Source organism: Mizuhopecten yessoensis, unplaced genomic scaffold, assembly GCF_002113885.1.
Source record: "Mizuhopecten yessoensis strain PY_sf001 unplaced genomic scaffold, ASM211388v2 scaffold716359, whole genome shotgun sequence".
In the NCBI taxonomy this organism is placed as follows: Eukaryota; Metazoa; Mollusca; class Bivalvia; order Pectinida; family Pectinidae; genus Mizuhopecten; species Mizuhopecten yessoensis.
Window position 1 is genome coordinate 2,244,104 of NW_018480077.1, and position 27,760 is coordinate 2,271,863.

Below are 27,760 nucleotides of genomic sequence, written 5' to 3' on the forward strand. Positions count from 1 at the left end.
AATTTAACACATTCAAGAACAGATGGCCAACGACGTAAAAGAAAACACATTTAAAACAATAAGGGGCACAATCATTACTACTTAGAGCGACTAGACAGCTTATTAGCCCTTTCCTGACATACGCTAGTCTGTCGGGAGTGAACAATTCCTAAAATAATCCAATATGTAAAAAAATAAACCCACAACAACAAAGAAAATAAGTGAAGCTTTTGGTACGAGTTTTGTAAAACGTATTTGTCAAGTAAGTATTTGGTGACCTACCTTTCCCAGCACAGACTGTTCTTGCAAGATGATCCCTGAAAACCTATTTAGACGTCAGCTTTCGATCTTTGGTCCAGGTTATATTGCTTTAGATCCTAAATTGGTTATCTCTATGTGATATGTCTAAGTGATAAAGGTTCCTTACTAATTTATTTCTGTTCAGTGTACAATGCTGAATAAAATACATACATTGTACATACCATATCAAAGTCTATAACAGTAATTTAAACTTTGTAGAAATATTACAAACTCTATAACAAACAACACTTTGTAAAAATATTACAAACAATATTTAGTAACAATATTACACACGTCTTATAACAATATAACTTTGTTACAATAGTGTACATTGTTTCATATCAGACAGTTTGTAACAATTTAACACATTTCGTTACAATACTACACACTTTTGTTACTTTTGTAACAATATTGCATATTTAAATTTTTATTATGGACTAGCGTATCATCATTAGGACGCTATCAATTCAAGTTTGCCTTTGATGGAAAACTTAACGCAACACTTTCTATTTCACCAAATAGAGGATTCGTAGCTCTTTTGCTTGGCTATAAGTTATTTGGAATTCGGAAGAAAATGGGGATCATAAAATTGTAATAAAACGGCTATGGTAATTAAAACAAGGAGTATATCCAGACCCGCGAAGGTTTGGTATTTGGTGTCAGAAAAAAATATATCAAGGTTTATAAAAGATGGAACTTGATATATATAGAAGCACACATCAAGTTTAATAAGATAACAAAGATTGTTAATTATAGCAACTGAACGCGTGGGTATTTTGAGTATACTGCTTGTGAAAATGTATATGACAGACTGAACGGTATATACTGGTATTGACGGAAAAGATTTTAGTCACACGAACATTCTTAAGCAGTGGCTGTCGGTCACTCAATGGAATGTTTGATGGTATTTCGTCAAGGATAACAATACTGATGGAGCGGCACTCCAACAATCTTAGTCAATCAAATATACTTATACTTATGGAGCACTCGATATTCAGAACTCGGCTATACATCAGGGTACCGGAATAAGTCGAGGTTAGCCGAAAGATTCATCGATCGAGTTATCTGAAATCAAGGGTTACGCTCTTGATATCATATACCTACTCCGCACCTGCAGAGAATACACTACAAATATATATATCGAGAGCGTAATCCTTGACTTTCCAAGATTGCGTTCATAGTGACATGAACACATGATTCAAACACGCAAAGAGTTTCACATCAAACACCATTGCAAGCCCAATATCATCAGCTCAAGGTTCACGTCATAATCAGAACGCTCATCATTACGGCCTTGGGCTACGATATAGTTTCCTTGTTTGCCATAATGCATAGCAATAAGATTGTAAGCAATGCACTTGAAAATTCCAATAACGTTCATCCGAACAGAAAAATATTTTCAGGAGTGGTAACCAATATTTAACAACGGACGATGTAAGCCTTTTCTTTAGCTATCGAAGGTAATGAAAAATGGCATTTTAACTTCCCAGTTTAGTAAATAAAACCCGGTGTCAATACTGTAATTACATACATTAGTCTTGGTCTACGTGCTGTTTACATGTCGTTATACCCCATTCTTATCTATAAGTAGAAAATAAAGGCAAAAACACTAATCAAAATATCGAGAGAAAAAACACCAAACAAACGAAACGCGACAGAAGCGATGTGTACCACACACCTAATTTGGAGTAGAGAACACGAATCAACGGGCCTATGTTTCAGTATAACGAGGGTAGTAAGTGGGCCCTATAGATTTAAAGTAGTAAACATCCTTTTCCTTCCCTCCGCCCTTAAAAATAGCGTGTTTCCCGCCTCAGTCGATGTTCTTTCATTACAGTACGTCGTAACAGAAGAAATGACTTCCTACAGCGCGTAATTAGATGGCTGTGTATTACGTTATAGGACGAAGCGTAGGGCCGCATACATCATTTGTATAAACGGTGCCTGGCCGCATACATCATTGTAGAACGATAGAGTGGTAAGCGGTGGTGGCTCTCTATCATATTCCTGCTGTGTACATGTATATATAAGTGTCTACCTGGGGGACACAAAACATATATGTACGCTGTATACACTGAGTAACGTCTGCTCCGATCCACGGGCCCAATCATGGAATCGCCGTAACACGATAGGATGAAAACGGGATTTAAAACAATTCTTTTCTGATTGAAAATGATTTTGTGCTTTTAACCATAGTCTTCTCAAAGACTTCAAGGATGGCATCGTCGGACGCCAACTTATGCCATTGGCAAACAGTGTTTTCACGGGGTTTTTTGGTTGTGATTTTCTTTATTTTATTCCCAAAAACATCAGGTCACTTAGACAAAGACCTACGACTGTTGTCAAAGTTCCTGCCAGGACTTTACAGCAATAAGCAGCAGTACCTGGAAGATGTGAAAAATAATTTATCAACAGACCAAAGACATTTATCCATGCAGTTCATCTTCCGTCCCGTTCAAATTCATTTTCTACCCAATTCATTCAACGTGTATGTGGAGCAGTATATTAACTATGATCACACTCCGTTTAAACAGTGGTTGTACAACTTACGTACAGACTATAAAGGTATGATGATAGATATGAAAATCTACAACTTCAACTCTGAGGAGGTGAAAGCAAGGTTGAAGAATGATTTTACCACAATCAAACAATTGGATGTGTCTGACTTAAACTCAAGCGCCGAGTGTAACATGCTTTGGCGCAGACTTGGAGCAAAGAAGTTTATTGGAACCACCAGGCGCCAATGTCTAGCAAATATTAATGGCGAACAGGTAGGTTTTACATTATCGCTTGCTTAAAATTGTATTCAAAATTCCAGGTACATTAAACCTAATTAATCACTGATGATTTGTTCTAAAGAAAGACATCCGATTTAGCCTCCAAACAGTCACTAAAGATTGTATGGTCCAGAGACGGGCAAGACTGTTCGACTACTCCGATTGCCCAAACAAATCACACAGCTTGCGGAAAATCAAAAAAAGACACATGATCTCCCAACGGAAGAAATTTTAACAGAGAAACATATTATGGTACGAGTGTTACTTTCATTCGTGTTAAGACTGAATGTTCGCTCATGTGTTTGAGTAATTTGGAATTTGTGCAATTGTACAATTCGCCCATTCAAAAAGATAACCTAAATTTAGCCGATTATACATATTACAATTTTTTTTTATGTATTTTTATTCGAACGGAAAGACGGGTAAAATTAGTGTTTTTATTCAGAATTTCCCACAATTGTAGATGGGGCAGGTAAGTAGTCGTACCACACACCTGTCAATACGGGGTAACTATCAGGTAAATAGTGGTACCCTACACCTGTCGACGTACCACGTAAATTGTGGTACCCACACCTGTCGACGTACCAAGTAAATAGTGGTACCCCAAACCTGTCGACGTACCAGGTAAATAGGGATATCCCACACCTGTCAACGTACCAGGTAAATAGTGGTACCCCACACCTGTCGACGTACCACGTAAATAGTGGTACCAACACCTGTCGAAGTACCAGGTTAATATTGATATCCCACACCTGTCGACGTACCACGTAAATAGTGGTACCCTACACCTGTCGACGTACCAGGTAAATAGTAGTACCCTACACCTGTCGACGTACCAGGTAAATAGTGATATCCCACACCTGTCGACGTACCACGTAAACAGTGGTACACCGCACCTGTCGACGTACCACGTAAATAGTGGTACCCTACACCTGTCGACGTACCAGGTAAATAGTGGTACCCCACACCTGTCGACGTACCAAGTAAATAGTGATATCCCACACCTGTCGACGTACCACGTAAACAGTGGTACACCGCACCTGCCAATGTACCACGTAAATAGTGGTACCCACACCTTTCAGTGTAGCAGGTAATTATAAGGTATCTACAGTGTTAGTGTACCAGGTTTTATCTCACACCTGTTAGTGTATCAGGTAAAAAGTGCTGTCCTACACCTCCCGCGGTCCTTTCCGTCAAGGTGTGACCCATTCGCTAATTAACACTCTAACGATATAAATATGTATTATATGATATCATCGCAAGGCGGCAGTGATTAGTATATATGTATGCATTCTGCAAGATATGCATTTTAAAAATGACCTTGTCCTGTCAAATAACGTATTATTCTCTAGTCTAAAGCTGTATAAAATTAACACAGTTCGAGAGTATGGTAATATTGAGCAGTTAGAGGACATAGTGTAGGTGTTATACGTCCAAAAGCTAACACCAACAAAATCGCGAGTATCTCTATAATACTGTGTATTACGTCGCCTTTACGTGTCTACCCAACCGGGAACGTATTAGCCGTGTCCACGGTACGACCCAGCATGTGTTCATCGAGTTGTTTTGTGAAAGAAGTCTAAACTGATTTTCTTGTATTATGTTACCAGTGTATCTGTTTTGCGTGCTTTTTGTTAATGTCAAATATAACCTACAAACAAGTTGTCTGTGAGTGAATCATTCGACGGGCACATGACGTTTTTTTGCCTAATCGTATAAGCATGGCGATTGACGGTTAAATCAAAACGCTGACCTTCTTCATGTACTACACACGACCTTCATCCTTTGTGGAGCAGATTTGTAAATTGGCGAATTTACTTGCGGTGCCCCTTGACCCTTACGTCTGTACAAGGGACAGAAATACACTGTGTAACATAAACAATCACTGTAAGTATTGACGCCGTCCGGATCGTAATAGCTCATACATTCGTGACTATAAATTGTAATGTAGACTGCGATTGTTGGATCATTTTACCGGGGCCCTGTTAGCTCAACCCGAGACAACCGTGAAGGTAATCTTAACATTTAATCAACATTTTTTCCCCAAATAATTTTAATGTTAATAAAAATACCAAAAAAGTGTTCCGAAATAAAACTGAAAAAAATACTATTGAATGATAAAGGACTATTGTCTATTGTGTTCTATATGTTGTACCATACAGAAGAAAGCATACTGGACCGCCAATGATAATCTATAAACGTTTGTTGGGTAATATGGTTTTAATTCGGCGGATGCCTGCTGTGCACCGATCTATCGGCTATACCACACAGCTCACGTCCGACAATGGAGCCAAGTCATTAAAGTCCGATATTGCAGCAGTTTATGGATGCAGCGTCCGACCTAGGACGATTAGCGCGTCCCCATCTCGGTGGATTAGAGTATGACGACGTCGTAGTTCCTAGTGCTCCCCGGTATAGGGTAGTATAAGGTACAAAAAACAAGCTAAAGTACAAGAAAGTGATAGCCGCTCATTCATTCCGTCCCTAAATTAGAAGCATTAAAAATCGTTTTCTTTGGAGGTGTACGACAGTATACCAGTATTTTGTTACTAATTTCGATGTCCCGCATTAGGTTTTTAAAGTATGCGAAGTGCATCATTTGAATTTAAAACAAGCTGTCATCACAGAATCAGTCCATCCCCTGTAGGCTCCTCTGTCTTCGCATTGTAATACGTTGTTGTATTTGACGTCGTACGTATGCTAAAAAGTCACAATGCAAATGTCAATGAAAGAAGGCCCAGACGATATTCAGAGTCTGACATTTACTACAATTCAAACCTACACCGCAAAGCTATGAAATAGCTAAACGCGTCGAGGTGTTGCGCAGACAATCTGGCAAATGTTGGGATTTAGATGGTAGACCCTACTTACTTAGTATGTTAAGTCACGCCATAAACTGACGATCAATATGATCGGTATCATTACATAAGGCGGCTACGCCACTGTCATCGAATGCATGGAATTAGAAGTGACAGGCCCGTTGTACCTTTTGACAACATGACCATAAACCTCAAATAGCGTTAGTATCACCGCTCGCGCTCTCCGTGGCACCAGTGCATTTGGTGTGAGGTACAGTGTAGAGTCAGTCATGTGGTGGTGACTAGCGATTTCTACAAGTATAGACACCAAAGGAGGTAGATAATCAGTTTGTATTACCCCTATTAAACAATATTTATAGTATGTAAAATATATTTGAAGATACGTATTTAAGCTGTCATTTGGGAAAAAGCAAATATATGAATCCCGAAAAAAACAATAAAGAGATGTATCGGTTTATCCCGCATTACAATTTGTTAATATTTACGACGAGATTTACGTTTCGTTTCGCTTCTTTATTTACTAATGGCCAAACAAGTTACGACAAGCGATGATCAAACGATAGGTGTTTCACGACCATACCATATGGTTTTCTGTTTCAATAAAACTTGTCTCCTGGCCTGTGCAATATTTCACGGCTTATTGCGTGGAATGTGTTTTTGTCTGGTCATTCTCAATATAATGTCGTCCCAAAGTCCTGCGGAATGCAAACATTTGTCAAAAGTGCCACAAATCGGGATTGAAGTTTGGACAAAATGTAATAATTGACACACAGAGTGATAAAACTGACCGATCAAAGACCGTTAACGCCTAGCGGTCGTCCTCGTCAGGGGGATGATGGGCCGTAGCGGGGGGATTATATGTGTTTTACAGGGTGAAGTAGGGTTTTGTGTGTCCGTGCGAACACTGTTACATTATACCGCTGCACGCCGACTTGATGTTTAAGGGTTTACGATTCTCGGCATGAGTTCTGCCAGAGATCGTTTTTAATGACAAATCGATTAAAAATCCCGACGTTAATAACCATTAAGCGCCCACAAATCAGTGATACTTTTAGGTACGCGTCATAGGTAAGCGTCAAATGGGAATTAACATTTTGGAGTAGAGTCCAACTGTGAAACACGTGACGGTATATTGGTCGTTAGGGGGCGACACTGGCCGCAGTTTTATGACAAATGTCACGTGAGGTCATACCGACGGTTTTACAACCCCATAAACCAACAAAGTTATTAACTGTACGGCCGTTTTGTACTTGTTTATAGTCACCCGGTCTAGACCGTTCAACAATCCCGTCGTCCACGATATGTGCTCCTTTATAACGGCTGTATTTCGTTTTGTTTGTTTTTTACATAAAATCGTTAGTATCGTCCGTCGATGGCGATTAAAGCACTACAATTGTTCTTTTGAGATAGTTAGAATTAATTGGCGTCAAATCATGACAATATAGTTTACGACAGCGTTTTGGTGTTATTTCCCGCTCTGTCCGGAGCAACAGGAGACGTCACCGTATAGTGTTAACATCAAACACTTGATTAGGTTAACCAGTGGTATTACTGTATGTTGTAATTTTCCGACGTAGCCGTTATCAGGTTTTATCTTCGGTTGCTTATTTATGTTGTGCTACTAATGATCCGTTGTTTCTGTGTGCCATTGCTGTTGTTTTGGTCCGTAGTTTCTGTTAAATGTTCCTGTTAGTTTTGTTGTGTCCATTTGTGTTTTGTCTACCTTTGCTGCTGTTAAGATATTTAAGTTGTTTCTGTCTGATGTTGCTGTTATTGCTGCTGTCTGATGTTAATGTTGTGACGTTAAGTTGTTGGTTCTGTCAGATGTTGCTGCTGCTGTTACATTTCACGTGTTGTTTCCGTATGACGTTGCCGACGGGTTCTTTGCCTCTAAGGCTGATGTTGTGACGTTTAGTTGTTGGTTCTGTCTGATGTTGCTGCTGTTGTTACACTTTACATGTCAGCTCTGTCTAATGTTGCTGTTATTACTGCTGTTATTACTTCTGTTTATAGACTGATTTTGCTGTTGTTGTGACGTTATATATGCTTTTTCCGTCTGACGTTGGACAGCTACGTTGTTTTCAAGGCCGCTGTTGTTACATTTCATATGTTGTTTCCCTCAGACGTTGCCGGCGGTTACGTTGTTTCGAAGGCTGCTGTGACGTTTTTTTCGGAATGGTAACCATTGTCACGTAGTGACGGTTTTCAGTATCCTGTTATGTTTAACTAACATTGTGTGTATAGCGATAACGTTTTAGCGATTCTTGTGTTATTTCTAAATAGTTGATTTATGATAACCGCTCAATATAAAATCGCTATATGCATGCATGTTTAGACAGCTTAATCGATAACTCGTGGTGTACATGTGTGTGGCTTGAAAATTGTCGTCGATTCCCATGAAAATATGAGTAAGCCAGTATATATACGGCTACAGTATCGCCGTTCGGGATGTTATTGATATTGTTTGGTTTTGTTGTGGCTGATTGGTGATGTGTATTAATGTCTTAGATACGTTTATATGTCGTAATGATTACTTTGATTGACAGGTGTCAGTAAAGTGGCCTTCATGTTAGTGTCAGTGACAATGACTCGTTACGTTTATACATGCCGTATATGACAGCGGGGAAACATATCGTCCGTGCTACAGTTATACATTAGTTATTGCATGGATCACGTGCACTGATCAAGTGGCAGTTACGTAACGTGCTCGGGCTCCGCCGCCACCTCCGGTTCCTGGGTGTGTGGGACAGAACAGGTTAGGTGCAGGCTTCAACCCCGACATACAGACATATCAAATACAAACAGGCCTATTTACTTGTTAATACGAGCGTGAACTCGGTACGAACAGGTTTAGACGGTTTGATGTGTGGAATTCAGTCAAAATAAATTACCGGGCCAGTTCACATGGATCGAGACAAAGTTCAAAGGTCGAACGGCATGTTAACATGGTTTGTACCTGTCTGGCTAGTTAATTAGCTACATCACCTGTCAGCGGCCACGAGTACGCACCTGTCACAGAGACCTGATTTCAACATAGGATAATCAATAATATGTCAATAATACCTGTTTTTGTTTTAGTTTGATTAGGTATATCAAGGCCAATGACTAACTGTTACGGAATGGATATAAGTTAAGTGAATTCTTTTGTTGAACACACGAATGTATTAATTAATGAAGTTTGTCGACAGAAGGAATATTGAAAGCAAAAGTAAGAAAATAGAAAGAATGTTCTCCTGCGCAGAGAAAACCATCAGGACAACCAGAGACGTATAGAACATAAATGTACGTATCTGGAAAAAACAGTTTATTTTGCGACAATTGAAATATCGAGTAATTTGATAAATCAATTGATGCAGATAACAAAAAAAAAAATCAAAAACCAAATAAATAGAAATGTTTGAGCGTGACATCAGTTGTTCATGACAATATCTTTAAAAAAACCAGGTGCGATGTTTCACACTAGACTTGGCTACGCGAAAAACAACACCTGATATATTGTTAGTTGCGTCAAAATGAGGCGATCACACCGACGAACTCTTCATAGTGCTTAATATCACATGTGTTGGGACATAGAATAATTCTAAATAGGGAATGTTTTTACCCAGCAGGTGTGTAAAGGTCGACATGGTTCCGCGCGTCAGTCGATGATCACTGTAGCATGGCCACATTACGTATAGGCACCTGGTTAGCTTTTTATAAGTGAAACTTACATTTTATTCAAAATAATTGGAATGAAACTAAAAACAATTTTATTTGTGAGATGGAGGTAAACAGAAAATTGATTAGGCAGAGACAATTATGAGATAATTAACATAAAAAAGCAGAAATGAATTTAATGTGAATTCACTTAGACATGGTTGAGGTATCGTTTTGAATTTTTGCTTCAAAGTCGAATAATTTAGTAGTTTTGTACATAATTGATAGCGTCTATCCATCATGGTTACCAAGTAATTGAGGAAATCAAGATTTCAAAGAGGAGAAATTTAACTATTTTTCAAGTTTAACCAAGCCTCAAGCTCTGAATTTGGTCTCGATGTCGAAGATTAACAGTAAAACGTAAAGGTGTAACACATGTGTGGTTTGCATGTAAAATGAAGAGAGCCATATCGCATCCGGTTATAGCAATGTACGGGACAGTGCTGATGATACGCCATTAGTCCGAGCGAAAACATCAATGTGTTCTGTGTATTCATCAAATGGTATTTTGGAATTCAATAAAGATCACGCTAAGAGTTGGGACTTTTTGCTCATTTAAGCATTGCAGATTGATATATGGTCTCTAAAGCTTTACGCCATCGTTTCAGTTCAAAAATAATCGTCTCTTGGTAGTGCCCCCATTTCCCAACGATTATGATGAGATGAGGGCATTCTTAAAATACACGGAAATAAATATCACAGTCAGCGTGGGATATTACACGATAATTTAATTGCAAAAGCGTTGGAGCATTCATACCTCTATGGCAGTTTTCTCCCTATAGAGGAAGTTACATACAAGACGACGACCCGCCTCTTCTCCCGACGACTTAAACCGTCTTTACACCTTGATTAGGTGATATTAAAAAGTATGCCCAATAATTATTTTAGATTATGAAGATTTAACGTCAAAACGCCTAAAAAATTAGGGGTTACCGTCAGAACAAAACTGACAAAATTATGGCTATAACAAACAGCTTTGTAGAAAATGAGAGGTTAGCAACCAAACGTCAGTCCTGGAATGTTTACACAGATGGCCGTGTTCGGGTCGGGCTGTGACGGATGACAACACTTTTTGTCAGGGGTTTGAAATGCTCACCTCATTAAATATGTCTAGGTCCATATCTGTCTTTGTAAGCAGGGCGTTCTTATATCGACTTTCTGGGGCCTTGTATTAAATATCATTACCGACCCACTGCTGTGCGATTTAGCTCGTTTTTATAGGGATGGACACCCCATGTTAATGAAAGGAATCGCACAAAGTGTGTGTATTCACCTAATCATTAACACCTATTAAATTTTGACATTTTAATCCAGTCCTCTCCACCACACCACACCCTGTGTTTACCGCCCACCGCCTTCACGTGACGACTTCTTAACCGTGTATTGATAACATACTCGGACTTAAATCGTCCACATCTTGTTTTTGTATACCAATATATCTACCTGTATGTACCTGTTAGTGGTATTGTAAATTTCCTTTTGGATCGTAAATTTGAAGAAAAGGTAGTAATATTTTCCAACCTTTCAACCTTTCTTTTTTATTAAGCACGTTTGACGTATGAAAGACGGTATAGAACGTAAAATGTCGTGCGTGAGTCACGTAAAGCACGCGCTTCATCAGCGTTCCCTACTAGGCACGGGTAAAGGTAGTGTATTATTCACGTCTATGTGAAGCTGCTGCGCGCCTGTGTTACGTAGCAGGGTAAACTAAGGGTACATAGAGGTTAAAAAGCAAACCCGGGGTGGATATACCTGTAAATATTTATACGATTATTTTCATTCCGAGGTGTTTGGACAGCAACCTAACATATATCACAGGGAGCATGGAACCACTCATAAGATCTTATCTTACTGATTTGTACTCATTAGCGGTTGATATTGGACTTATGTTTGCTGACCTTCCGTGTCTTCTTGCAATTACCCTTCTTTTGATATTTTAACACCGGTACCGTTTGCTGATATTTCATGCAGCATTGTTGATATTTCATACAAACTTACTGATAGTTCATTCTTTTAGCTGATGTTAAACTCTTAAATTTCTACTCGCTGATACATGTAATTTAATGATCTTTTGCTGGTGTTAACAATTCAATTCCAACTTGCTGATAGTTCATGTCTTCCTGCTGATATTTCATGCGAATGGTACAGGAAATGTTGATTATATCTAATGGTATCCACATGCATCGAGCCCGATTCCTTGTTATCAATGTAAACTGAAGAGATTGTCTAAAACTTTACTAAATTGTATTTGATCAATATTACCAGAACATAAACCAAGATGAAGTTACAAACATGGGAATAATCAATATGTATTTATTTGAGTTTGGGATTCCCATTAACATAAATTAACATTTTCCACTGCAAAATCCTCTGTAAGCATAACCAAAAGAAATTGAGCTCATAGAGCCATGAACGCAATTTGATCAGTGTCATTTTGAAGCTTCTCCTCCCACCTCGAAATAGTGCGAGACTGCCGTTAGAAGCAAACATTTTGGAAATGTTACACTTTTCCAGGCATCTCGTTTTCACTGACGACATAGACATTTCCATAACGAAAATATAAAAGAATACCTATATGAAGGTCAAATTACAATGATACAATGTAACTAAAAATTTAGAATACAAATATAAGTATTGAACGGCATTTTTCAATATTCACGCCGGTATGAACACAAATCCAGCATGAAATTGTAAATAACTGCCACTCAATCCTGATTTAAAACGTGCTTTTACATATTTCACGAAGAACTAATGGGATAATCAAATTTCACGTGAATCTAGCGCATATTATTGTGATAAGGAGACTGTGCACTGTCATACAAAGCTACGGTAAACATCGGTGACCAATACGAGTACTACCTATAGGTAAAGAAAGAGTGGATTATGTCGAGGTACGTCAGCTCTAGCCCGGTCATAAAGTACGTGTGGGTAGAGTGCTGACTTGTTCGTCCTGTCAGCGTTTGTAGCGCGCGAGGACGATCTAACTCAACCTGACGGTAGGGAGAGGAGAAGAACGACGATACATCGTACGTCGGTCATTGGTGAAGGTGACGTTAACTGTGGGTTGTAATTACTAGCAGAAACGCTTCACGCGCGAGAAGGTACGCACAGATGACAAGAAACTAGCTCATCTCATCCGAGCGTCAAATTATTTATGGCGGGAAAGTGTCAGGCGTTAATGGCCGAGCATTGTTTTGGGTCCGTGTACTTGTCCAGTGTAATTAGCGTAATGTGTTAGTGTCATTACTTATCATAACATACAAATTGTTTCGTGTCTGCAAACATATTGAATTTTCTAAGTGCGACAAGGAAGGTCCTTATTTTAAATGTCATAAGTGACGAGAGATGTTATTGGCGACTCTGTATAGTCGCCACGCCTCCCCATGGTACACAGAAAAGGCCATCCCTACTCGCAAGAGGCAGTAATTTATTACACTAGATGACGTGTAGAGGAGTAAATAACCGTTGGTAAAACATGTATATATGGATATGTCTATAATAAAAAAAGTCACTTCTTCATAGAGGTCGAAGGTCACATCCGGTCAGAGGTCTACACTCGTGGTAATATAATTTTTCCTGTTTTAACTTGACTGCACTTTATGGAGTTTTTATGTTAAAGGTTAAATAATATAATAACCCGCTACATCACAAACATTGATCTAGATAAACACTGGAGAGATACATTTTAGGATGATCATTACAATAAAATAATTCAGGATAATACAACGAAAATTGTTATGCATTATGCTCCAGTGCGGTAGGCCTAGAGTAACAGCGGCGCTCTAAGATCCTCCTTTCGACAGAAGCTCACGTTTACTATATAACTGTTTTAGTTCCATAAGCTCCTCCCCGACATGGTAAAGACAGCGATTGAATAAAAACACAACTGAAATTTACGCCTCTACGCAATTGAGAGTGTGTCTTGTTCAAATGACAAAGATAAATTACGATGTCCTTACAACGCTTTAACCAAATACAAAATCAAAGGTATAGCGACCTACTTGAGTAGATAAAATGACTGCAACATTTATCATAGACGCGAAATCTAAATCCCTGTGACAGATTAAATGAATTAATTTATTTCAAATCCGTCAGTCGCTATCATTAAGATTACAGCATTGGACGCCGTGTACATATCCCTGTGCGGTCTGAGGGTGATTAATATCAAAGGTGCGGAGTCTGGACACAAAACCCGGATTACGGTACACACTAAACTCCAAAACGAACACGGACTAGACTGTGATTAGTGGCACATTGCGTGACATTACAAGCCACATATCAAACGTCCGTGTATTACCGGTGTGAGTCACGTGAGAAAATTTAGAGGGTTAGTAACAAAACATGGCGCAAGTGACAAATACCATGGAGCTAAATGACACAGCCATTGTTACAATTATCAAACCGTCCCCGACACGATTGTCTTGTATTGCAGCCTGTATCCCGGCGACCAACTCGTCCGTCTTGTCCCGTCTCCTTCAGAATTTTTGCATTTACCCATTTTTTTTATAACGTAATGGGAAAAAAATCAACAAAAAGTGTTGAATTGGTACATTTATAACATTTAAAATTCCCGGGATGCCAAAAACAATGACAAAAACATTAATGAATTTTGACACGTGACCTCTCAAACGATCTCACCACGTGCTTGGCAATGGTACGCTTAGTTATATTTCACTAAAAAACAACGACTTTAACATTTTCATTTTGTATCCTTTCCACACAAATTATAAAAAAACGCAATGAATTTACAGTTTTTTCTGCAATGATCTTAAACAGCACGACACAGCCTTTCCTCAAAAACATTATAGTTTTCAATGTGACGCGTCAATTACCTCATGTGTTAATTTCTTTATCTGCAAAACAAATAAGTCTCAAAATCAAAAGAAGAAAAAACCTGCATATCAGGCTCTTTTGATACAACAAGGATAAGCAGTTATCGTGTAGCATCATACGGTTATGACACTTGTATCATCATTCAAGTATCGTACAGGTATCATACAGGTTTCGTACAGGTATTTTACATACAGTTACCATACGGATACCATAGATATATAATGCAGATATCTTACAAGTATCATACACGTATCATACAGGTAGCTAGGCCTTCCATAAGTTTTCATACAAATACCATACATGTACAGGTACCATACAGGTACTTTACATACCGTTACCATTTGGATACCATAGATATATAATGCAGATATGTTGCAAGTACAGATAGACCTATCATTTTTTTTATACAAAATGAAATATCATACATGTACAGGTATTATACAGGTTTTATAGATGCATGTATCATGCATATATTACATCTGAATCATGCGGGCTCCATATATACCAGGCTGGTATCAAACTGGCATCATACACTTATCATACACATCATACAGTAAACATACGAGTATCATTTATACAGGTATCATACAAGTATCATAGTGTATCATATGTAGGTTCCATACATGTATCATATTGATATCATGCATGTACCATACAGCTGTGCTACAGGCACCATACACACGCTTTGTGTGAGGCCTGTGAATATAGGCACACGGGGTCAAACACAACTCGGTGGTAATCATACGCTCAGGGCTAATCACTACGTTATATTGTAAGATGGGGACGATAGCAGGCCAAATCATAAAGTGTTTATTCAGGCCGTATTGTTTATAATCTTTACCGGCAATTTTAGCACCGACTATTTATAGACCACATGACTGTACATTTTTAAAACTTTCGAGATGTAATAATTATAAAGGGCAATAACTCTATTATTTATAGTAGGTGCGTGGGAGAACCGCAGTGAGGATTAATCGGGTCAGATTAAGTGGTGACGGCTAGTTATCGGTGTAATGACGCGGGCTGTTACTATCATCACACACTTACTTGTTTTCTATGAATGCAAATAACATTTCATTACCGACACAAACTTCCCCGAGGACAGATGCTGGCGACTGATACTATTTCCATTCATTATGCAGGCACGTCTTATGACTACAAGTGTAAGTCACGGATATCGCGTCTATGTAAAGTTCATCAGCTTGGTTTTGTTACATATCATTAGGAATTTTCCCAAAACGATTTTAATCCATTTAATGGAGGTTAAATGAAACAGATATTTACATATTCTTGATAAAGCAAGTATACTAAATCATAGTCGTACACACGCTTTAGTAGTACGTCAGTACAGGTACATTACTGGTAACTGTCTTTCGTTTATCACTTGCATGTGTTTGTTTTTAAAAAGTTTGTCCCCTAACACTTCCAGATACTTAAGTATACAGAGGTATGTGATGAATCATTGGCGGTTGTCTTACGTGTAATCCTTGTTAGGGTCCCCTCACTTTGATAAACTGGGACATGGAACGATAAATCTTATATGTATTTATTTGAGACCTACGTCACAAGCCAGTGGAGATAATTGTATTATTGTTTTAATTTCGTATCACCATACAGTGTATATGATAATGCTGTTTAAAACGTCAAAGTACCAATGTCAATTATGTAAAGGATCCCCGTACTACTGCCAAAATACTGTGAATAAAGATGTGGAAACTGCTTATCCGGCATGTTTTAACTCTGATAAATCATTTCTGAAAAGAAAACCATACATTGTAGGGTTTTTGAGAGAAAAATATAAATGAATTTAACTCAATAAAATCGACATCAGTTTCCTGAGTGTAAAATTCAGCGGAGCTAGACCAGAATTCGAACCATGGACGTCAGATTCTTATACCATCGCCCTAATCGGTTGAGTTACCTGGTCAGCGGAAGTGTTCTGGCGAACTGTACTATAGTTATATCCAAACGGAAGTTTAGCGGAGGTTACTGTATATAGGAAAAAACACAGTGCAGTGGGACACGGATCCATTAGAACAACTAAATTTCATCGATGTTTTCAGTTTAAACTAACAGGAATCTCTTCATTGAAAATTCTGCCTTAAGTCATGCTGTGGCGAATCTTATAAGAGCCACGGAGTATCATTGGCAATTCCCTTCCTAGGCTTAAACCTACTCTCATAAGACAAATCATTGGTGGTTTTTGTGTAGACCAGTCCTGCATTATTGTCAAATTTCTTTAGACGGGTCGATCACCATATAGAAGAGTATCGTAATGATGTCTTTATGGAACAATGGATACGTGTCAATCGTAAACCAAGAGGAGACTTGTACCGTAACAGATAGTTATTGACAAGAGTGGAGACCAGTCTGAAAATATTGTCAACAGTAAAACTGATCGCTAACCTTGCCATGATGACCTTGCCGTGTGTCAGGCCCAGTCATGGTTGGCGTTGACAACGTTTATTGATGGCGATGATTTGGACAATAACGCAAGAAGACAGATCGAATAAACCTACATGTTTGTGTTGGTTTTTTTACACGGTATGAATTTGACGCAAACATGTAGTTACCTGTCTTTACTGGCAGGAAGGATAGGCCCGCACGTGTACCAAGTCACCTCGGCAGGGGGCCCATGTGCACGCACGGCACCGTTCTCTCCTCAAATCGACAAAATTAAGAATAACAATTTAGAAGATAAATCACTTCGATCTATCAGTGGGAACATCAATGTACAGCGGAGATTGTGTCATACATTATCCAGTTTCAATGAAGACAGGTTTTAACCCGATGCCTGGCACGACTTTCGTTTTAATTCTGATGTCTTTTTCTTTGACAGGTGCGGATCGCGATGTCTGCGACCCTGACGCAATCCTCGCTTCAGTGGCACGAAGGATGGTACCGGGTACTGGATGGGAGCGAGGTTGTCAAGACGGTTAGCCCTTATGACATGTTAAAGATAAAGAAGATCAAAGGCGAAAGGTAGGTCAATAGTGTATTATCATAATGTCGCTTCAATATGTACAGGTATATCTTCACTCTTCGCCCGAGGACAAATGAGAGTTATCGGCCGTGCATATCTGGTGTACATTACAGACGCATGGGAATATCTAATTATTATACCTATACATCAACTCCTTCACCACCACTTTGTCACGGTGCTTGTCTTAATCTGATGATGCACATGGGTGAATCTAGTAAGTTCCGGAGTGAATATTGTATTTAATTATTTTCAAGCGTCTGAAAGACATTGCGTCTTCCATTACTCACTAGACAGCAGTCTCCTCCGTCAAAAGAAGCGATGGCCATGATTGAATGGCGAGATCCACAAATGTGCACATACATTTACATAATGAGCCCACTACTTACCAACAAACGCACTTTAAAGAGTTGCCGAGGTGTACTTCAATAATCATTTATCATATTTCACAGGGTCAGTATTACATTAATCAGTATAATCACTGTTACGTGCAAGATGAACGATTAAGGAAATAGTGATGTACTGACTGCACAAACTAGTGACTGTCTGGCTGACTATAAACATTAGTAATTATATACATATATGTAACTACATGAGCCGTCCATCAATAAGTTAAATATACCGAGGACAGATATTTATTTGTTCTGTCGAAAGTATGTCCCAATCATCATGGCGAAACTGTGGTCCTGTGTGCCAGATCGAATGTTTTTGTGGCATTTAGCCATAGTTTGGAAACTCGTGTTCTTAAACGGATTTCGCATTTTGTAAACGGATTCCTTTTTCGCCAAGGAAATTGATTGAAAGTGTTTTTTTCTGTGGTCTGATTATTTTCACGAATCTATTTAACAAGAGTATGCATGCTTCAAGTTCCTAAATGCTATTCATGGGTCAGTTTTGGTTTTATTATATTTAAAGTCCAATTAACAGCTAAGTTCATTTAAGGACGTGTCTTCGTGTGTATATTGTAAGCGTGCATGTTTGTATGGGTTCTGGAGACAGACTGCTGGTGTATTTGCCTCCCTGCGAACAGATGCCGACTTTGGAGTGCTTCTTCCAATTAAATACTATGCCGAAATCGCCTAGCACTATATTCCCCCCAGTCACATTATACGGACTATGGGTAAGCCAGTTGTTGCGATAACCCTAAATGCTGAACGTTAAGCAGGAATTAATAACTACCATTTTTAAGGACTTGGTATGTCCCGACCTGGGGACAGACTTGGTATGTCCCGACCTGGGGACAGACTTGGTATGCCCCGAAATGGGGACATACTTGGTATGTCCCGACCTGGGTACAGCCTTGGTATGTCCCGACCTGGGGACAGACTCGGTATGTCCCGACCTGGGGACAGACTTGGTATGTCCCGACCTTGGGACAGACTTGGTACGTCCCGACCTTGGGACAGAACCCATTGCCTACCCCCTCTTCCTCGGTCGTACGTTCAACACCAACGGCAAAAGTGAGGTATTGCCAAGCAAGACGCTAGGAATCAAAAATGTTGTTACGAAGCAGAGAGGAAATATAAGATACCAAATGTTGCAACGAGGTCAACAGATCAATTTAGGTTTCTTTAATGTCCTTTTAATAGAGACAAATAGGAGACAAAGAAGAAAATCCCAAATCTGCAGGGCATCCACATTAGTCGCTTTTTACGACATGCAGTGGGATAAAGCAGGTCTTCCCGAACCTGTAGTCAAGGCAAAAGTATGACTCCAGTTCATTATATCTAGTCAAACTTATTCTGTATAAGTTAACCATATTTTATACAGTCAGTTTCTATGGATGACGTATACACGTATGAGCGTTTGTTACAGGTACATGCCGTCTAGTGACGCAGAGGATGAAGAGGCGAGGAAGGCCGCGCAAACAGGGGTCAAGGTCGGTCAGAGGTGGGCCAACAGTAGCAGCACTCTTCCGGTCAAACCCAGTACAAGGCATAAGGGTGGCGGTGTCATGAATGACAGAATAACCATTCCTAGAAAACACCGTTCCTGGAAGTTGCATAACTTCGAGGGTGTCATGGAGGCCTTGATGGAAGGCAGGAAGGTGCACTATGCCGCAGACATCCGGAAGTGTAGTTTGGTAGGACAGAATAACATGGAACGAACAGCCTTCGGGGACTTCATCAATGTGTTTGAAATCCATAGGACTAACAGTAACAATGGCAAGAACAGTATCAAGTTCTCCAGCTCTCAGAAGGTCAAGAACGGCAATGGTAAGTAACCACGTGTCCACTGTTGTGTCGAAAACAAGATTTTAATCTTATGAAAAATGTCGATTGAATAAGAGTTTGTATTAGTTGTATTAATTCACAATGCAGGAAAAATTATCATGAAACTCAGACAATCCCACTCTTGCAGCTTCTGTGTATGTGATTATTAGTTAGTATACATAAATACTATACTTTTATGTACAACTTATAAGCGACGTTTTTTTTTATTAAACGTATTTTGATGTTGCTGCAGACTTCGTGGAACTGCTGAGAGACGTGACTTTGTACTCGGACGGGACCACGGTCATCGACCTTTACACTGTCGACCCAGATAAAAACCAGATCCTTCAGCAAACTATCGCTGTCTGCTGGCTTTACTCCCCCAAAACCAGGTACGTGACTACGGCTATCAAATAATCGTTCCCTGCTAGCTTTACTCCCCCCTCAAAACCAATTACGTAACTACGGCTATCAAATCATCGCTCTCTGCTGGTTTTACTCCCCAAAAAGCTTAGTACGTAAGTACGGCTATCAAATCATCCCTGTTTGTTGAATCTGCTGTTAGATTGCTCTACTTTCCTATTCTGGATATGTTATTACGACTTTCAAACAATGTTGTCTGGTTATAATTTCCAAAACTTGATACATAATTACGGTTATCAACCTAATGCATTATGATTGTTCTACTTTTCAAAATTAGATACGTAGCTACGGCTTTCAAACTGGCACTGTTTGATTGTGTTACTTACAGTTAAAGCTATCCAACCATGTTGTCTTAAATAAAACTACAGCTTTTAAACCATCGCTATCTGGTTATATATTTTCCAATGTCTGGTTATATATTTTCCAAAACCGGATACGTAGCCACGTATTCTCAAACCAGCGTCGCCTCACGGTGTTGCTTTCCTAGACTGTGGACGTAACAAGTACTAACCTTTTAAAATGCTCTGGAAAGTCAAGTTACCTTGCATATCATGTTATCGGTTCTTAGAAACTGTTGAGCAGGAAAGTTATATTGTTGTGCCGCTGTAAACGCTTGTCAAACACTCTTTTAGGGAGTTGCATGATCACATTCAATACACTGTATTGAATTCGAGGTTATTGGCAATAAAGACATAATTGGAAGTAGAGGATGAGATAATACCTTGAACAGCAATTACAAGTGGCTGTCATTGTAACCAATAACCTAAGTCGTTGTTCAGGAATTGATTTAACTAACTTTAGTTCAGACCAATCACCGTTAGGGTACCTTTGTTGTTACGCATACTTTATCCAATATGGCGCCCGAACCTATACCGAATCGCTAAAAGCTACGTTTGTAGAAACGCGACTGAAATAGCCGGGTGCATATTTCATTGTCCCGGCTTATCATACTGATGAAACTGATTTTGTTATAAAAACACAGTTGCACATGGAAATAAACAAAACAAAAAAACCTGCTGCACCAAGCAAGAATCAAATTATCTTATAGACCATCGGGGAGGGACACAACATATATGCCATATAGCGTTTCCTCATCTAGGTATATAGAACAAAGGGGAGGGAAACAACTACAGTTCCAGCGAAAACTCATCAATCTATTATTTTGGTATTCAGAGTTTCACCTGCACACAACTTCAATGAAAATTCCGATTCATTATTTATATGACTCCGTGCGGATCTTTTTGTATCTACTTGGAATATATCATTAGGTTAAAAAATGGTGTTCCAGATATTCCTTGTGGAATCATGCAATCGGTCTAATTGACTGTAATCTTATTCCCCAGCGTAGTAAACAGACGTGTTAGCAAGTAATTAATCGATAAAGAAATACATATATATATCATTATGTTGCAATTCTTCATTGATTTATATCGTAGTTACTTATATGTACACGAGATCACAGGGACCTGATAATTTGTTACATCTATATTTAGACGTAAACTAAGGTGTTCAGAAAAATTCTGCGCGTTTTAGGGGTTAAGATGAACTCTAAATCCCTGATCAGAGTAATTTTACACGTTTTTGCCTCTAAAATGTGTAAAATTCCGTTGAACATCTTGGTTTAGGTCCATATATAGCTGTAGCAAATTCTCAGGTCCCTGTACACGAGATCATTCACCGCTAGGCTACACACACTTGCTGCTACAGAATACATGAACCCTCTTATAATTCATAGTTGATAAATACACATCAGTCTTTTACTTCGGGAAGGTTTACTTCACGTGTACAATATTTATACCCACTGGATGAATAATGTTTATGAAAACGAGTAAATAAACTTGAGTGACTGACAGACATTGTCTGTGAGAGGGGCGGTTGTATATACGGATGCTGGGTGCTCCGCCTCGGGTCGTCAATACTGCCGGTCTCTGGTTCGACCTCATGTCATATTCCAGTTAACGTGTGTCTACCTGTTATTAAAAATGAGTTCCAACTTCTGTTCGGTATTTTAAAAAATACGTTTTTTACCTTGCTTTAAATAATAACTTAAAACATAGGAAATGTACTATATTGTTGAGTGTCACGTGTGTGTAGTTTTTGTACCTTACTTCTGTCAGCGGTAACCAATCGGCCAATGGCATCTTTTTGAGGGATGTATTAGAAGGGTGCGAGTGTCACGTTTCTGTAGTTTTGTCAGCCGTTAAAACCCCGCCAATGACGTCACAGTGTTGAGAGGTGAAAGAAGAGTGTGAGTGTCGTTTTGGTAGCTTACTTCTGTCTCTGTCAGCGATCACCACAACGCAAATGACGTCACCGTGTGGAAAAATACTGGGAAGGTTTGAGTACTACGTGTGTGTTGCTTTGGAACGTACAGTTTTCAGCGTTCATCACTCCGTTAATGACGTCACTGTGTAACGACGTGCTAGAAGGCTTGGGTTGAGACGTTTGTGTAGTTTGGTACGTACCTTAGTTGTGTCAGCGGTCACCACCCCGCCTATTATGTCACTTTTGTGTGGCCATGCTAGAGAGATGTGAGAGCCACGTGTGTGAAATTTGTGAAGTTTGGTCACGTTACTCTGTCAGTAGTTACAACTAGATCCGCCAATGACGTCACTGTGAATGACTTGCTAGGTCTCAGGAAAAACACGTACATAAACAATCGTGTCAGTCTGTATTATATACTATTCATATAACTCCAACAACCGAAGTGGAGTATAAAATGGTCTGGGGTGGGTGTTGTGGTATCTGTGCTGTAGCATTCAAGTGAGATGGCACTATAGATGATACCGTTGGAAGCACGGTCCCACTACAAACGGAACACAATACATTTCCAGCACACACACAGGCATACACACATAGGAAGATATTAGCCAGGTGCCATATGACTAGTAGTTAGCGCCTGATAAGGCAGCTCTTGCGAATTCCTCAATATTGTATTGATTAATATATATGCTAACTGTATTGACTGTATAGAAATTGTATATCTATGTACACACATAGGAAGATATTAGCCAGGTGCCATATGACTAGTAGTTAGCGCCTTATAAGGCAGCTCTTGCGAATTCCTCAATATTGTATTGATTAATATATATGCTAACTGTATTGACTGTATAGAAATTGAATATCTATGTACTGTAAAGCGCTTTAGAGTGGCTTATGTTAGCTAGATAGGGCGCTATATCAAATGTTGTATATTTATTTATTTACTTATAGTTTAAAGCATCATTTCCTCACCGTCAAATTTTCCTGAAATGAATTTATCAATAAGTTTCCGCTCACAATTTATGTTTTCCAATAGCGATTTTATTTTTAGCGCCTAGGCTATATACTAAGCAAAAATAGATTTCAGTTTAGACTTTCCTCATTAATACTTATTATTTATTGCGTTTGGAATTCAGATTTATTCACCACAATCTTTCTCAATGAACCGCTATCAGGGACACACCAAAGATGTATTAAAACTGCAAGTTTAATGTGAAAACGTCGCTTTAAGGTTCGTGATTAGGATTTGAAATACATTATAAAAATTTGAGTTTTATTATCGACGACATGGAGCAGGTTTATGAAGACATGTATATAACCTAGTGCATGTCATCGGCAAATACCGCGTTTTAGTGCTGAGAGATCTGCTGAAGAATGACCTTAGGTGACCTTTAGGGATACAGATAGCAGCTTTAGCGGGTAGCTTGACTTAAATGGATTACATCCATGTTTTTATAGTTTACCTATTCATTGCTGTCCCTCTTACGTAGCATAAAGTTTTGTCTCGTTGAAAAGAACTTTTGTAAGTAGTTAAAAGTTTTTTGCATGTTTCAGGCAAAAAGCATTAAGTTCAAAATACAACAAGTATAAGTAACACGTGTTGTGGTTTTGTACCTTAACCACGCAATTCAAGCCGAATTATTTTAAAAATTTCGTCACCGGTTCTGGCTCCTTGTATATGATTGAAAATAATATGGTTTAACAAAAAATAAAACCACACACACACACATAAGATAATATAGCTCAAAGCACAAATTCATAAAAGCATTTCCAAACATGAACCTTATATCGATATACAGAATACTTGGTAAACGGGACTTAGGACACTGTACTTGGTAAACGGTACTAGGGACACGCTACTTGGTAAACGGTACTTAAGACACGCTACTTGGTAAACTGGACTTAGGACACTGTACTTTGTAAACGGTACTTAGGACACACCAATTGTTAAACGGTACTTAGAACACGCTATTAGGTTAACGATACTTAGGACTTGCTACTTTGTAAACGGGACTTAGGACACGCTACTTTGTAAACGGTATTTAGGACACTGTACTTGGTAAACGGTACTTAAGACACGATACTTGGTAAACGGTACTAAGGACACGGTACTTTGTAAACGGTACTAGGGACACGCTACTTTGCAAACGGTACTAAGGACACGATAATTAGGACACGCTCCTAAGGACACGGTACTTAGGACATGGTACTGAAGACACAGTACTTAGGACACTGTACTTGAAAACGGTACTTTGGACACGGTACTTTGGACAAGGAACTTGGTACATGGTACTTAGGACACGGTACTTAGGATACGGTACTGAGGACACGGAACTTGGATAACGGTACGTAGGGCACAATACTTAGGAGACGCTACTAAGGACACGGTACTTAGGACACGCTAATGAGGACACGCTACTTTGCAAACGGTACTTAGGACACGCTACTTTGTAAATGGTACTTAGGACACGCTACTTGGTAAACGGTACTTAGGACAAGATTCTTAGGACACGCTACTAAGGACACGGTACTTATGACAAGGTACTTAGGACACGGTACTAAGGACACGGTACGTAGGACACGGTGCATGGTAAACGGTACTTAGGACACGATACTAAGGACACGGTACTAAGGAGACGCTACTTGGTAAACGGTACTTATGACACAGTACATGGTAAACGGTACTTTGGAAACGGTACTTGGTAAAGGTTACTTAGGACACGATACGTGGTTAACGGTATTTAGGACACGATATTTGGTATACGCTGCTAATGACACTGTACTAGGGAACCATACTTGGGACACGCTACTTAGTATTAGTGACCTGGTAAACGGTACTTTGTACACTGTACATCATGCACTGTTCTGAGTTGTATGAAGAGTGTACATACATCACTTTGTAAACACCGATTGATCACAGGCAACCTGTTCACGTCTCATTTAATATCTTCATAAAATATTGAGATAAATCATTGCAAGTTTAAATCAACTGTCAATGGGAATATATGATTTATTACTGCGGTTACATCTCTCATCTCACCGTTATGATTTATAGACATATTAACTCCCACGCTGTTTACTTGTGTAATTGAATATAAGTAGTGGGCTCCTAATACATGTACCGTGTTTAAGGATGTTTACGACTCGCGCCGAATCTGGGGGTGAAAGTGTGTACATATATCTATATAAAATACAGGACGGTCGACTTAAGAGTAAATTGAAGTGTAAATATGGTCTGGCAAACGAAAAGGTATCTGCCATGTGATAGCTGTGCGATTCTTCACCCAGCAAAGCCCCTTAAACTGGTATTATCAGATATTATAGTATACCTTCCCATAAAATATCTACACTGCAATCACGGGATGTCACAGTTTTGGTGCCATTTTGATTAACTTGTGTACATTTACACCACAAAATATCGTAGTACTGGGGACTATTGATAAATCTCTTCAATTCGACACAACCCTTGTGAGAGTGTCCCATAATATTGGTGCCCTTCTCTCAAACCCATTTACATTGACATCACTAGAAGTAGTAAGATATGTCATTGTGCGTGCCTTCCTGATTTCTTTAAAATGACATCATAATATGTCAGTATTGCTGCCTTTATGATAAACCTACTAGATGTGGTAGCATTGGTGCCTTTCTGAGAAACCTTAAGATCTTTACATTAGCATCAGAGGGTGTCGTAGCATTGATGTCTTTCTGGAAAATCTCAATACAGTGTATGTCGGCATTTCAAGTTGTTGATGTCTTCCTGGTAAATCTTTTCATATTGGCATCACAACTTTGTTGGTGTCTTTCTGATTAACTTCATTTCTATCGCATCACACGAAATGCCACATAATTGTTTTGATGTCTTTCTGATAAACCTCATTACCCTGGCATCATTGGAGCTTGCTTATTATCAACGATATCGTCCTCTATTAAGATATCATGAGACATCATAATAACGATGTCTTCATCTCAATGCTCTTTTTCCTCTAGTTGACAAGTTATTACACTGAACTCTGATTCACTATTAAGACATTTTTTCTGTATTTGTGATTTCCCAGGAAAGGTGATGTGAGGTTCACCCTTGACCCGAGGCTCAAGGTCAGAGTGGAGACGTCCTTCAAGTCACTCAAGTACTCCCTACAGAAGGGCCGAAATATCCGCATGGTGGTCGATCTGGCCAACTGTGCCGGCTCGGACGAGCGACAGACAGTTATAGGTGGAGAACTTAAAGGTAAAAGTTCATGAATGTTTTAACTGGTTTCTCTTAAATGCGTTTTATATAGGAATCACAATTTAACTGACGAAATGAAATTTTAAAATTAAAAATGAATAAAAAAGAAAGAATCGGTTGTAAAACGTAATACCATGAATGTTGTGTTTGAAAGCAAAACAAATTTTAGGTACAAATTATTTTAATGTATAAAGTTTAATGCTCCTATGATTATGTATTGCCAGGCTACGACATATTCGGACACCAGAAAGAGATAGGCGTGGCCCTGGAAAGGACCATGACAAACACTCAGTCGGAGAACGTGATATCGCACCGCCATTTTGACGTGCGAATCACCCCAAACAGTCGCGCATCGTTGACTGTCACCGACCGCGGCATCACCAAGAACATCTTCAACCAATATGGCGGCAAGGAAACTACACACAGATGTACCGTTAGTAGGTCCAAAGAAAACTTTTCTCTCATTTTGTTTCGTGCGTGAATTCACTTTTCTCTCATTTTGTTTCGTGCGTGAATTCACTTTTCTCTCATTTTGTTTCGTGTGTGAATTCAGTTCCAGTGTCGTTTTGGACAAGCAAGTAACTGTACGTTTATCGCCACTAGATTGGGCCCACTTCTGAACACAACGCCATCAAGGGGATGGATTTTATATGCATTGGGACATACAGGTATTCATCTTAATTGTGTCGTTTAATGTCACGTTTGGCGAGAATCTCGCCTGTTTCTATTCAGACCAGCGATATTTTGGCTGAACCAGGATTCTATTCACCAAGGTTGTTGTTATTTTGTGCCGTTTTTTTTACCTTTTGAAATAATGTCTCTTTTCGTGTTTTTGGGCTGTATATATATTTCCATGTACATATTTATTTATTTAAATCGATTTATGCTCTTTTTATTATGTACAAATAAACATTTTAAAAAACTTCATTCGTGAGAATTTCTTTGACATTCAAAAATTCAGTTTGACATCATTGTTATTTTTGAATATGTTAATGAAGGAAAAACACGTTAATTTAAACCAGAGCATGCACAACCATGACTTATCAAAGTTAACAGTTAATGGGGTCCTCGATGTCTGACCCTAACAAGATTAATAGTACTGAACTATTGTGTATTACAAATGCTGTTAACGATATATATTCCAGTGGTGAATTACAGATATCTAAGTACGTGCTTTTAACATAACTGATGAATCATTTGCCGTATTTAGAACATGCTTTTAAGTTATGCACCTGTGAGTGTGGTACGGG

General features: G+C 39.0%; 1 protein-coding gene across 1 annotated transcript; it reads left to right on the forward strand.

Moving 5' to 3' along the window:
• The first annotated feature begins 2,087 nt into the window (after positions 1–2,087).
• Positions 2,088–27,420, forward strand: LOC110443773. The gene is made up of 6 exons (XM_021488178.1): positions 2,088–3,050; positions 17,244–17,386; positions 19,200–19,600; positions 19,851–19,989; positions 26,338–26,510; positions 26,735–27,420. Exons 1-6 carry the CDS (start codon positions 2,496–2,498, stop codon positions 26,989–26,991), a joined length of 1,668 nt encoding a protein of 555 aa, XP_021343853.1. The 5' UTR covers positions 2,088–2,495; the 3' UTR covers positions 26,992–27,420.
• Positions 27,421–27,760: the final 340 nt, after the last annotated feature.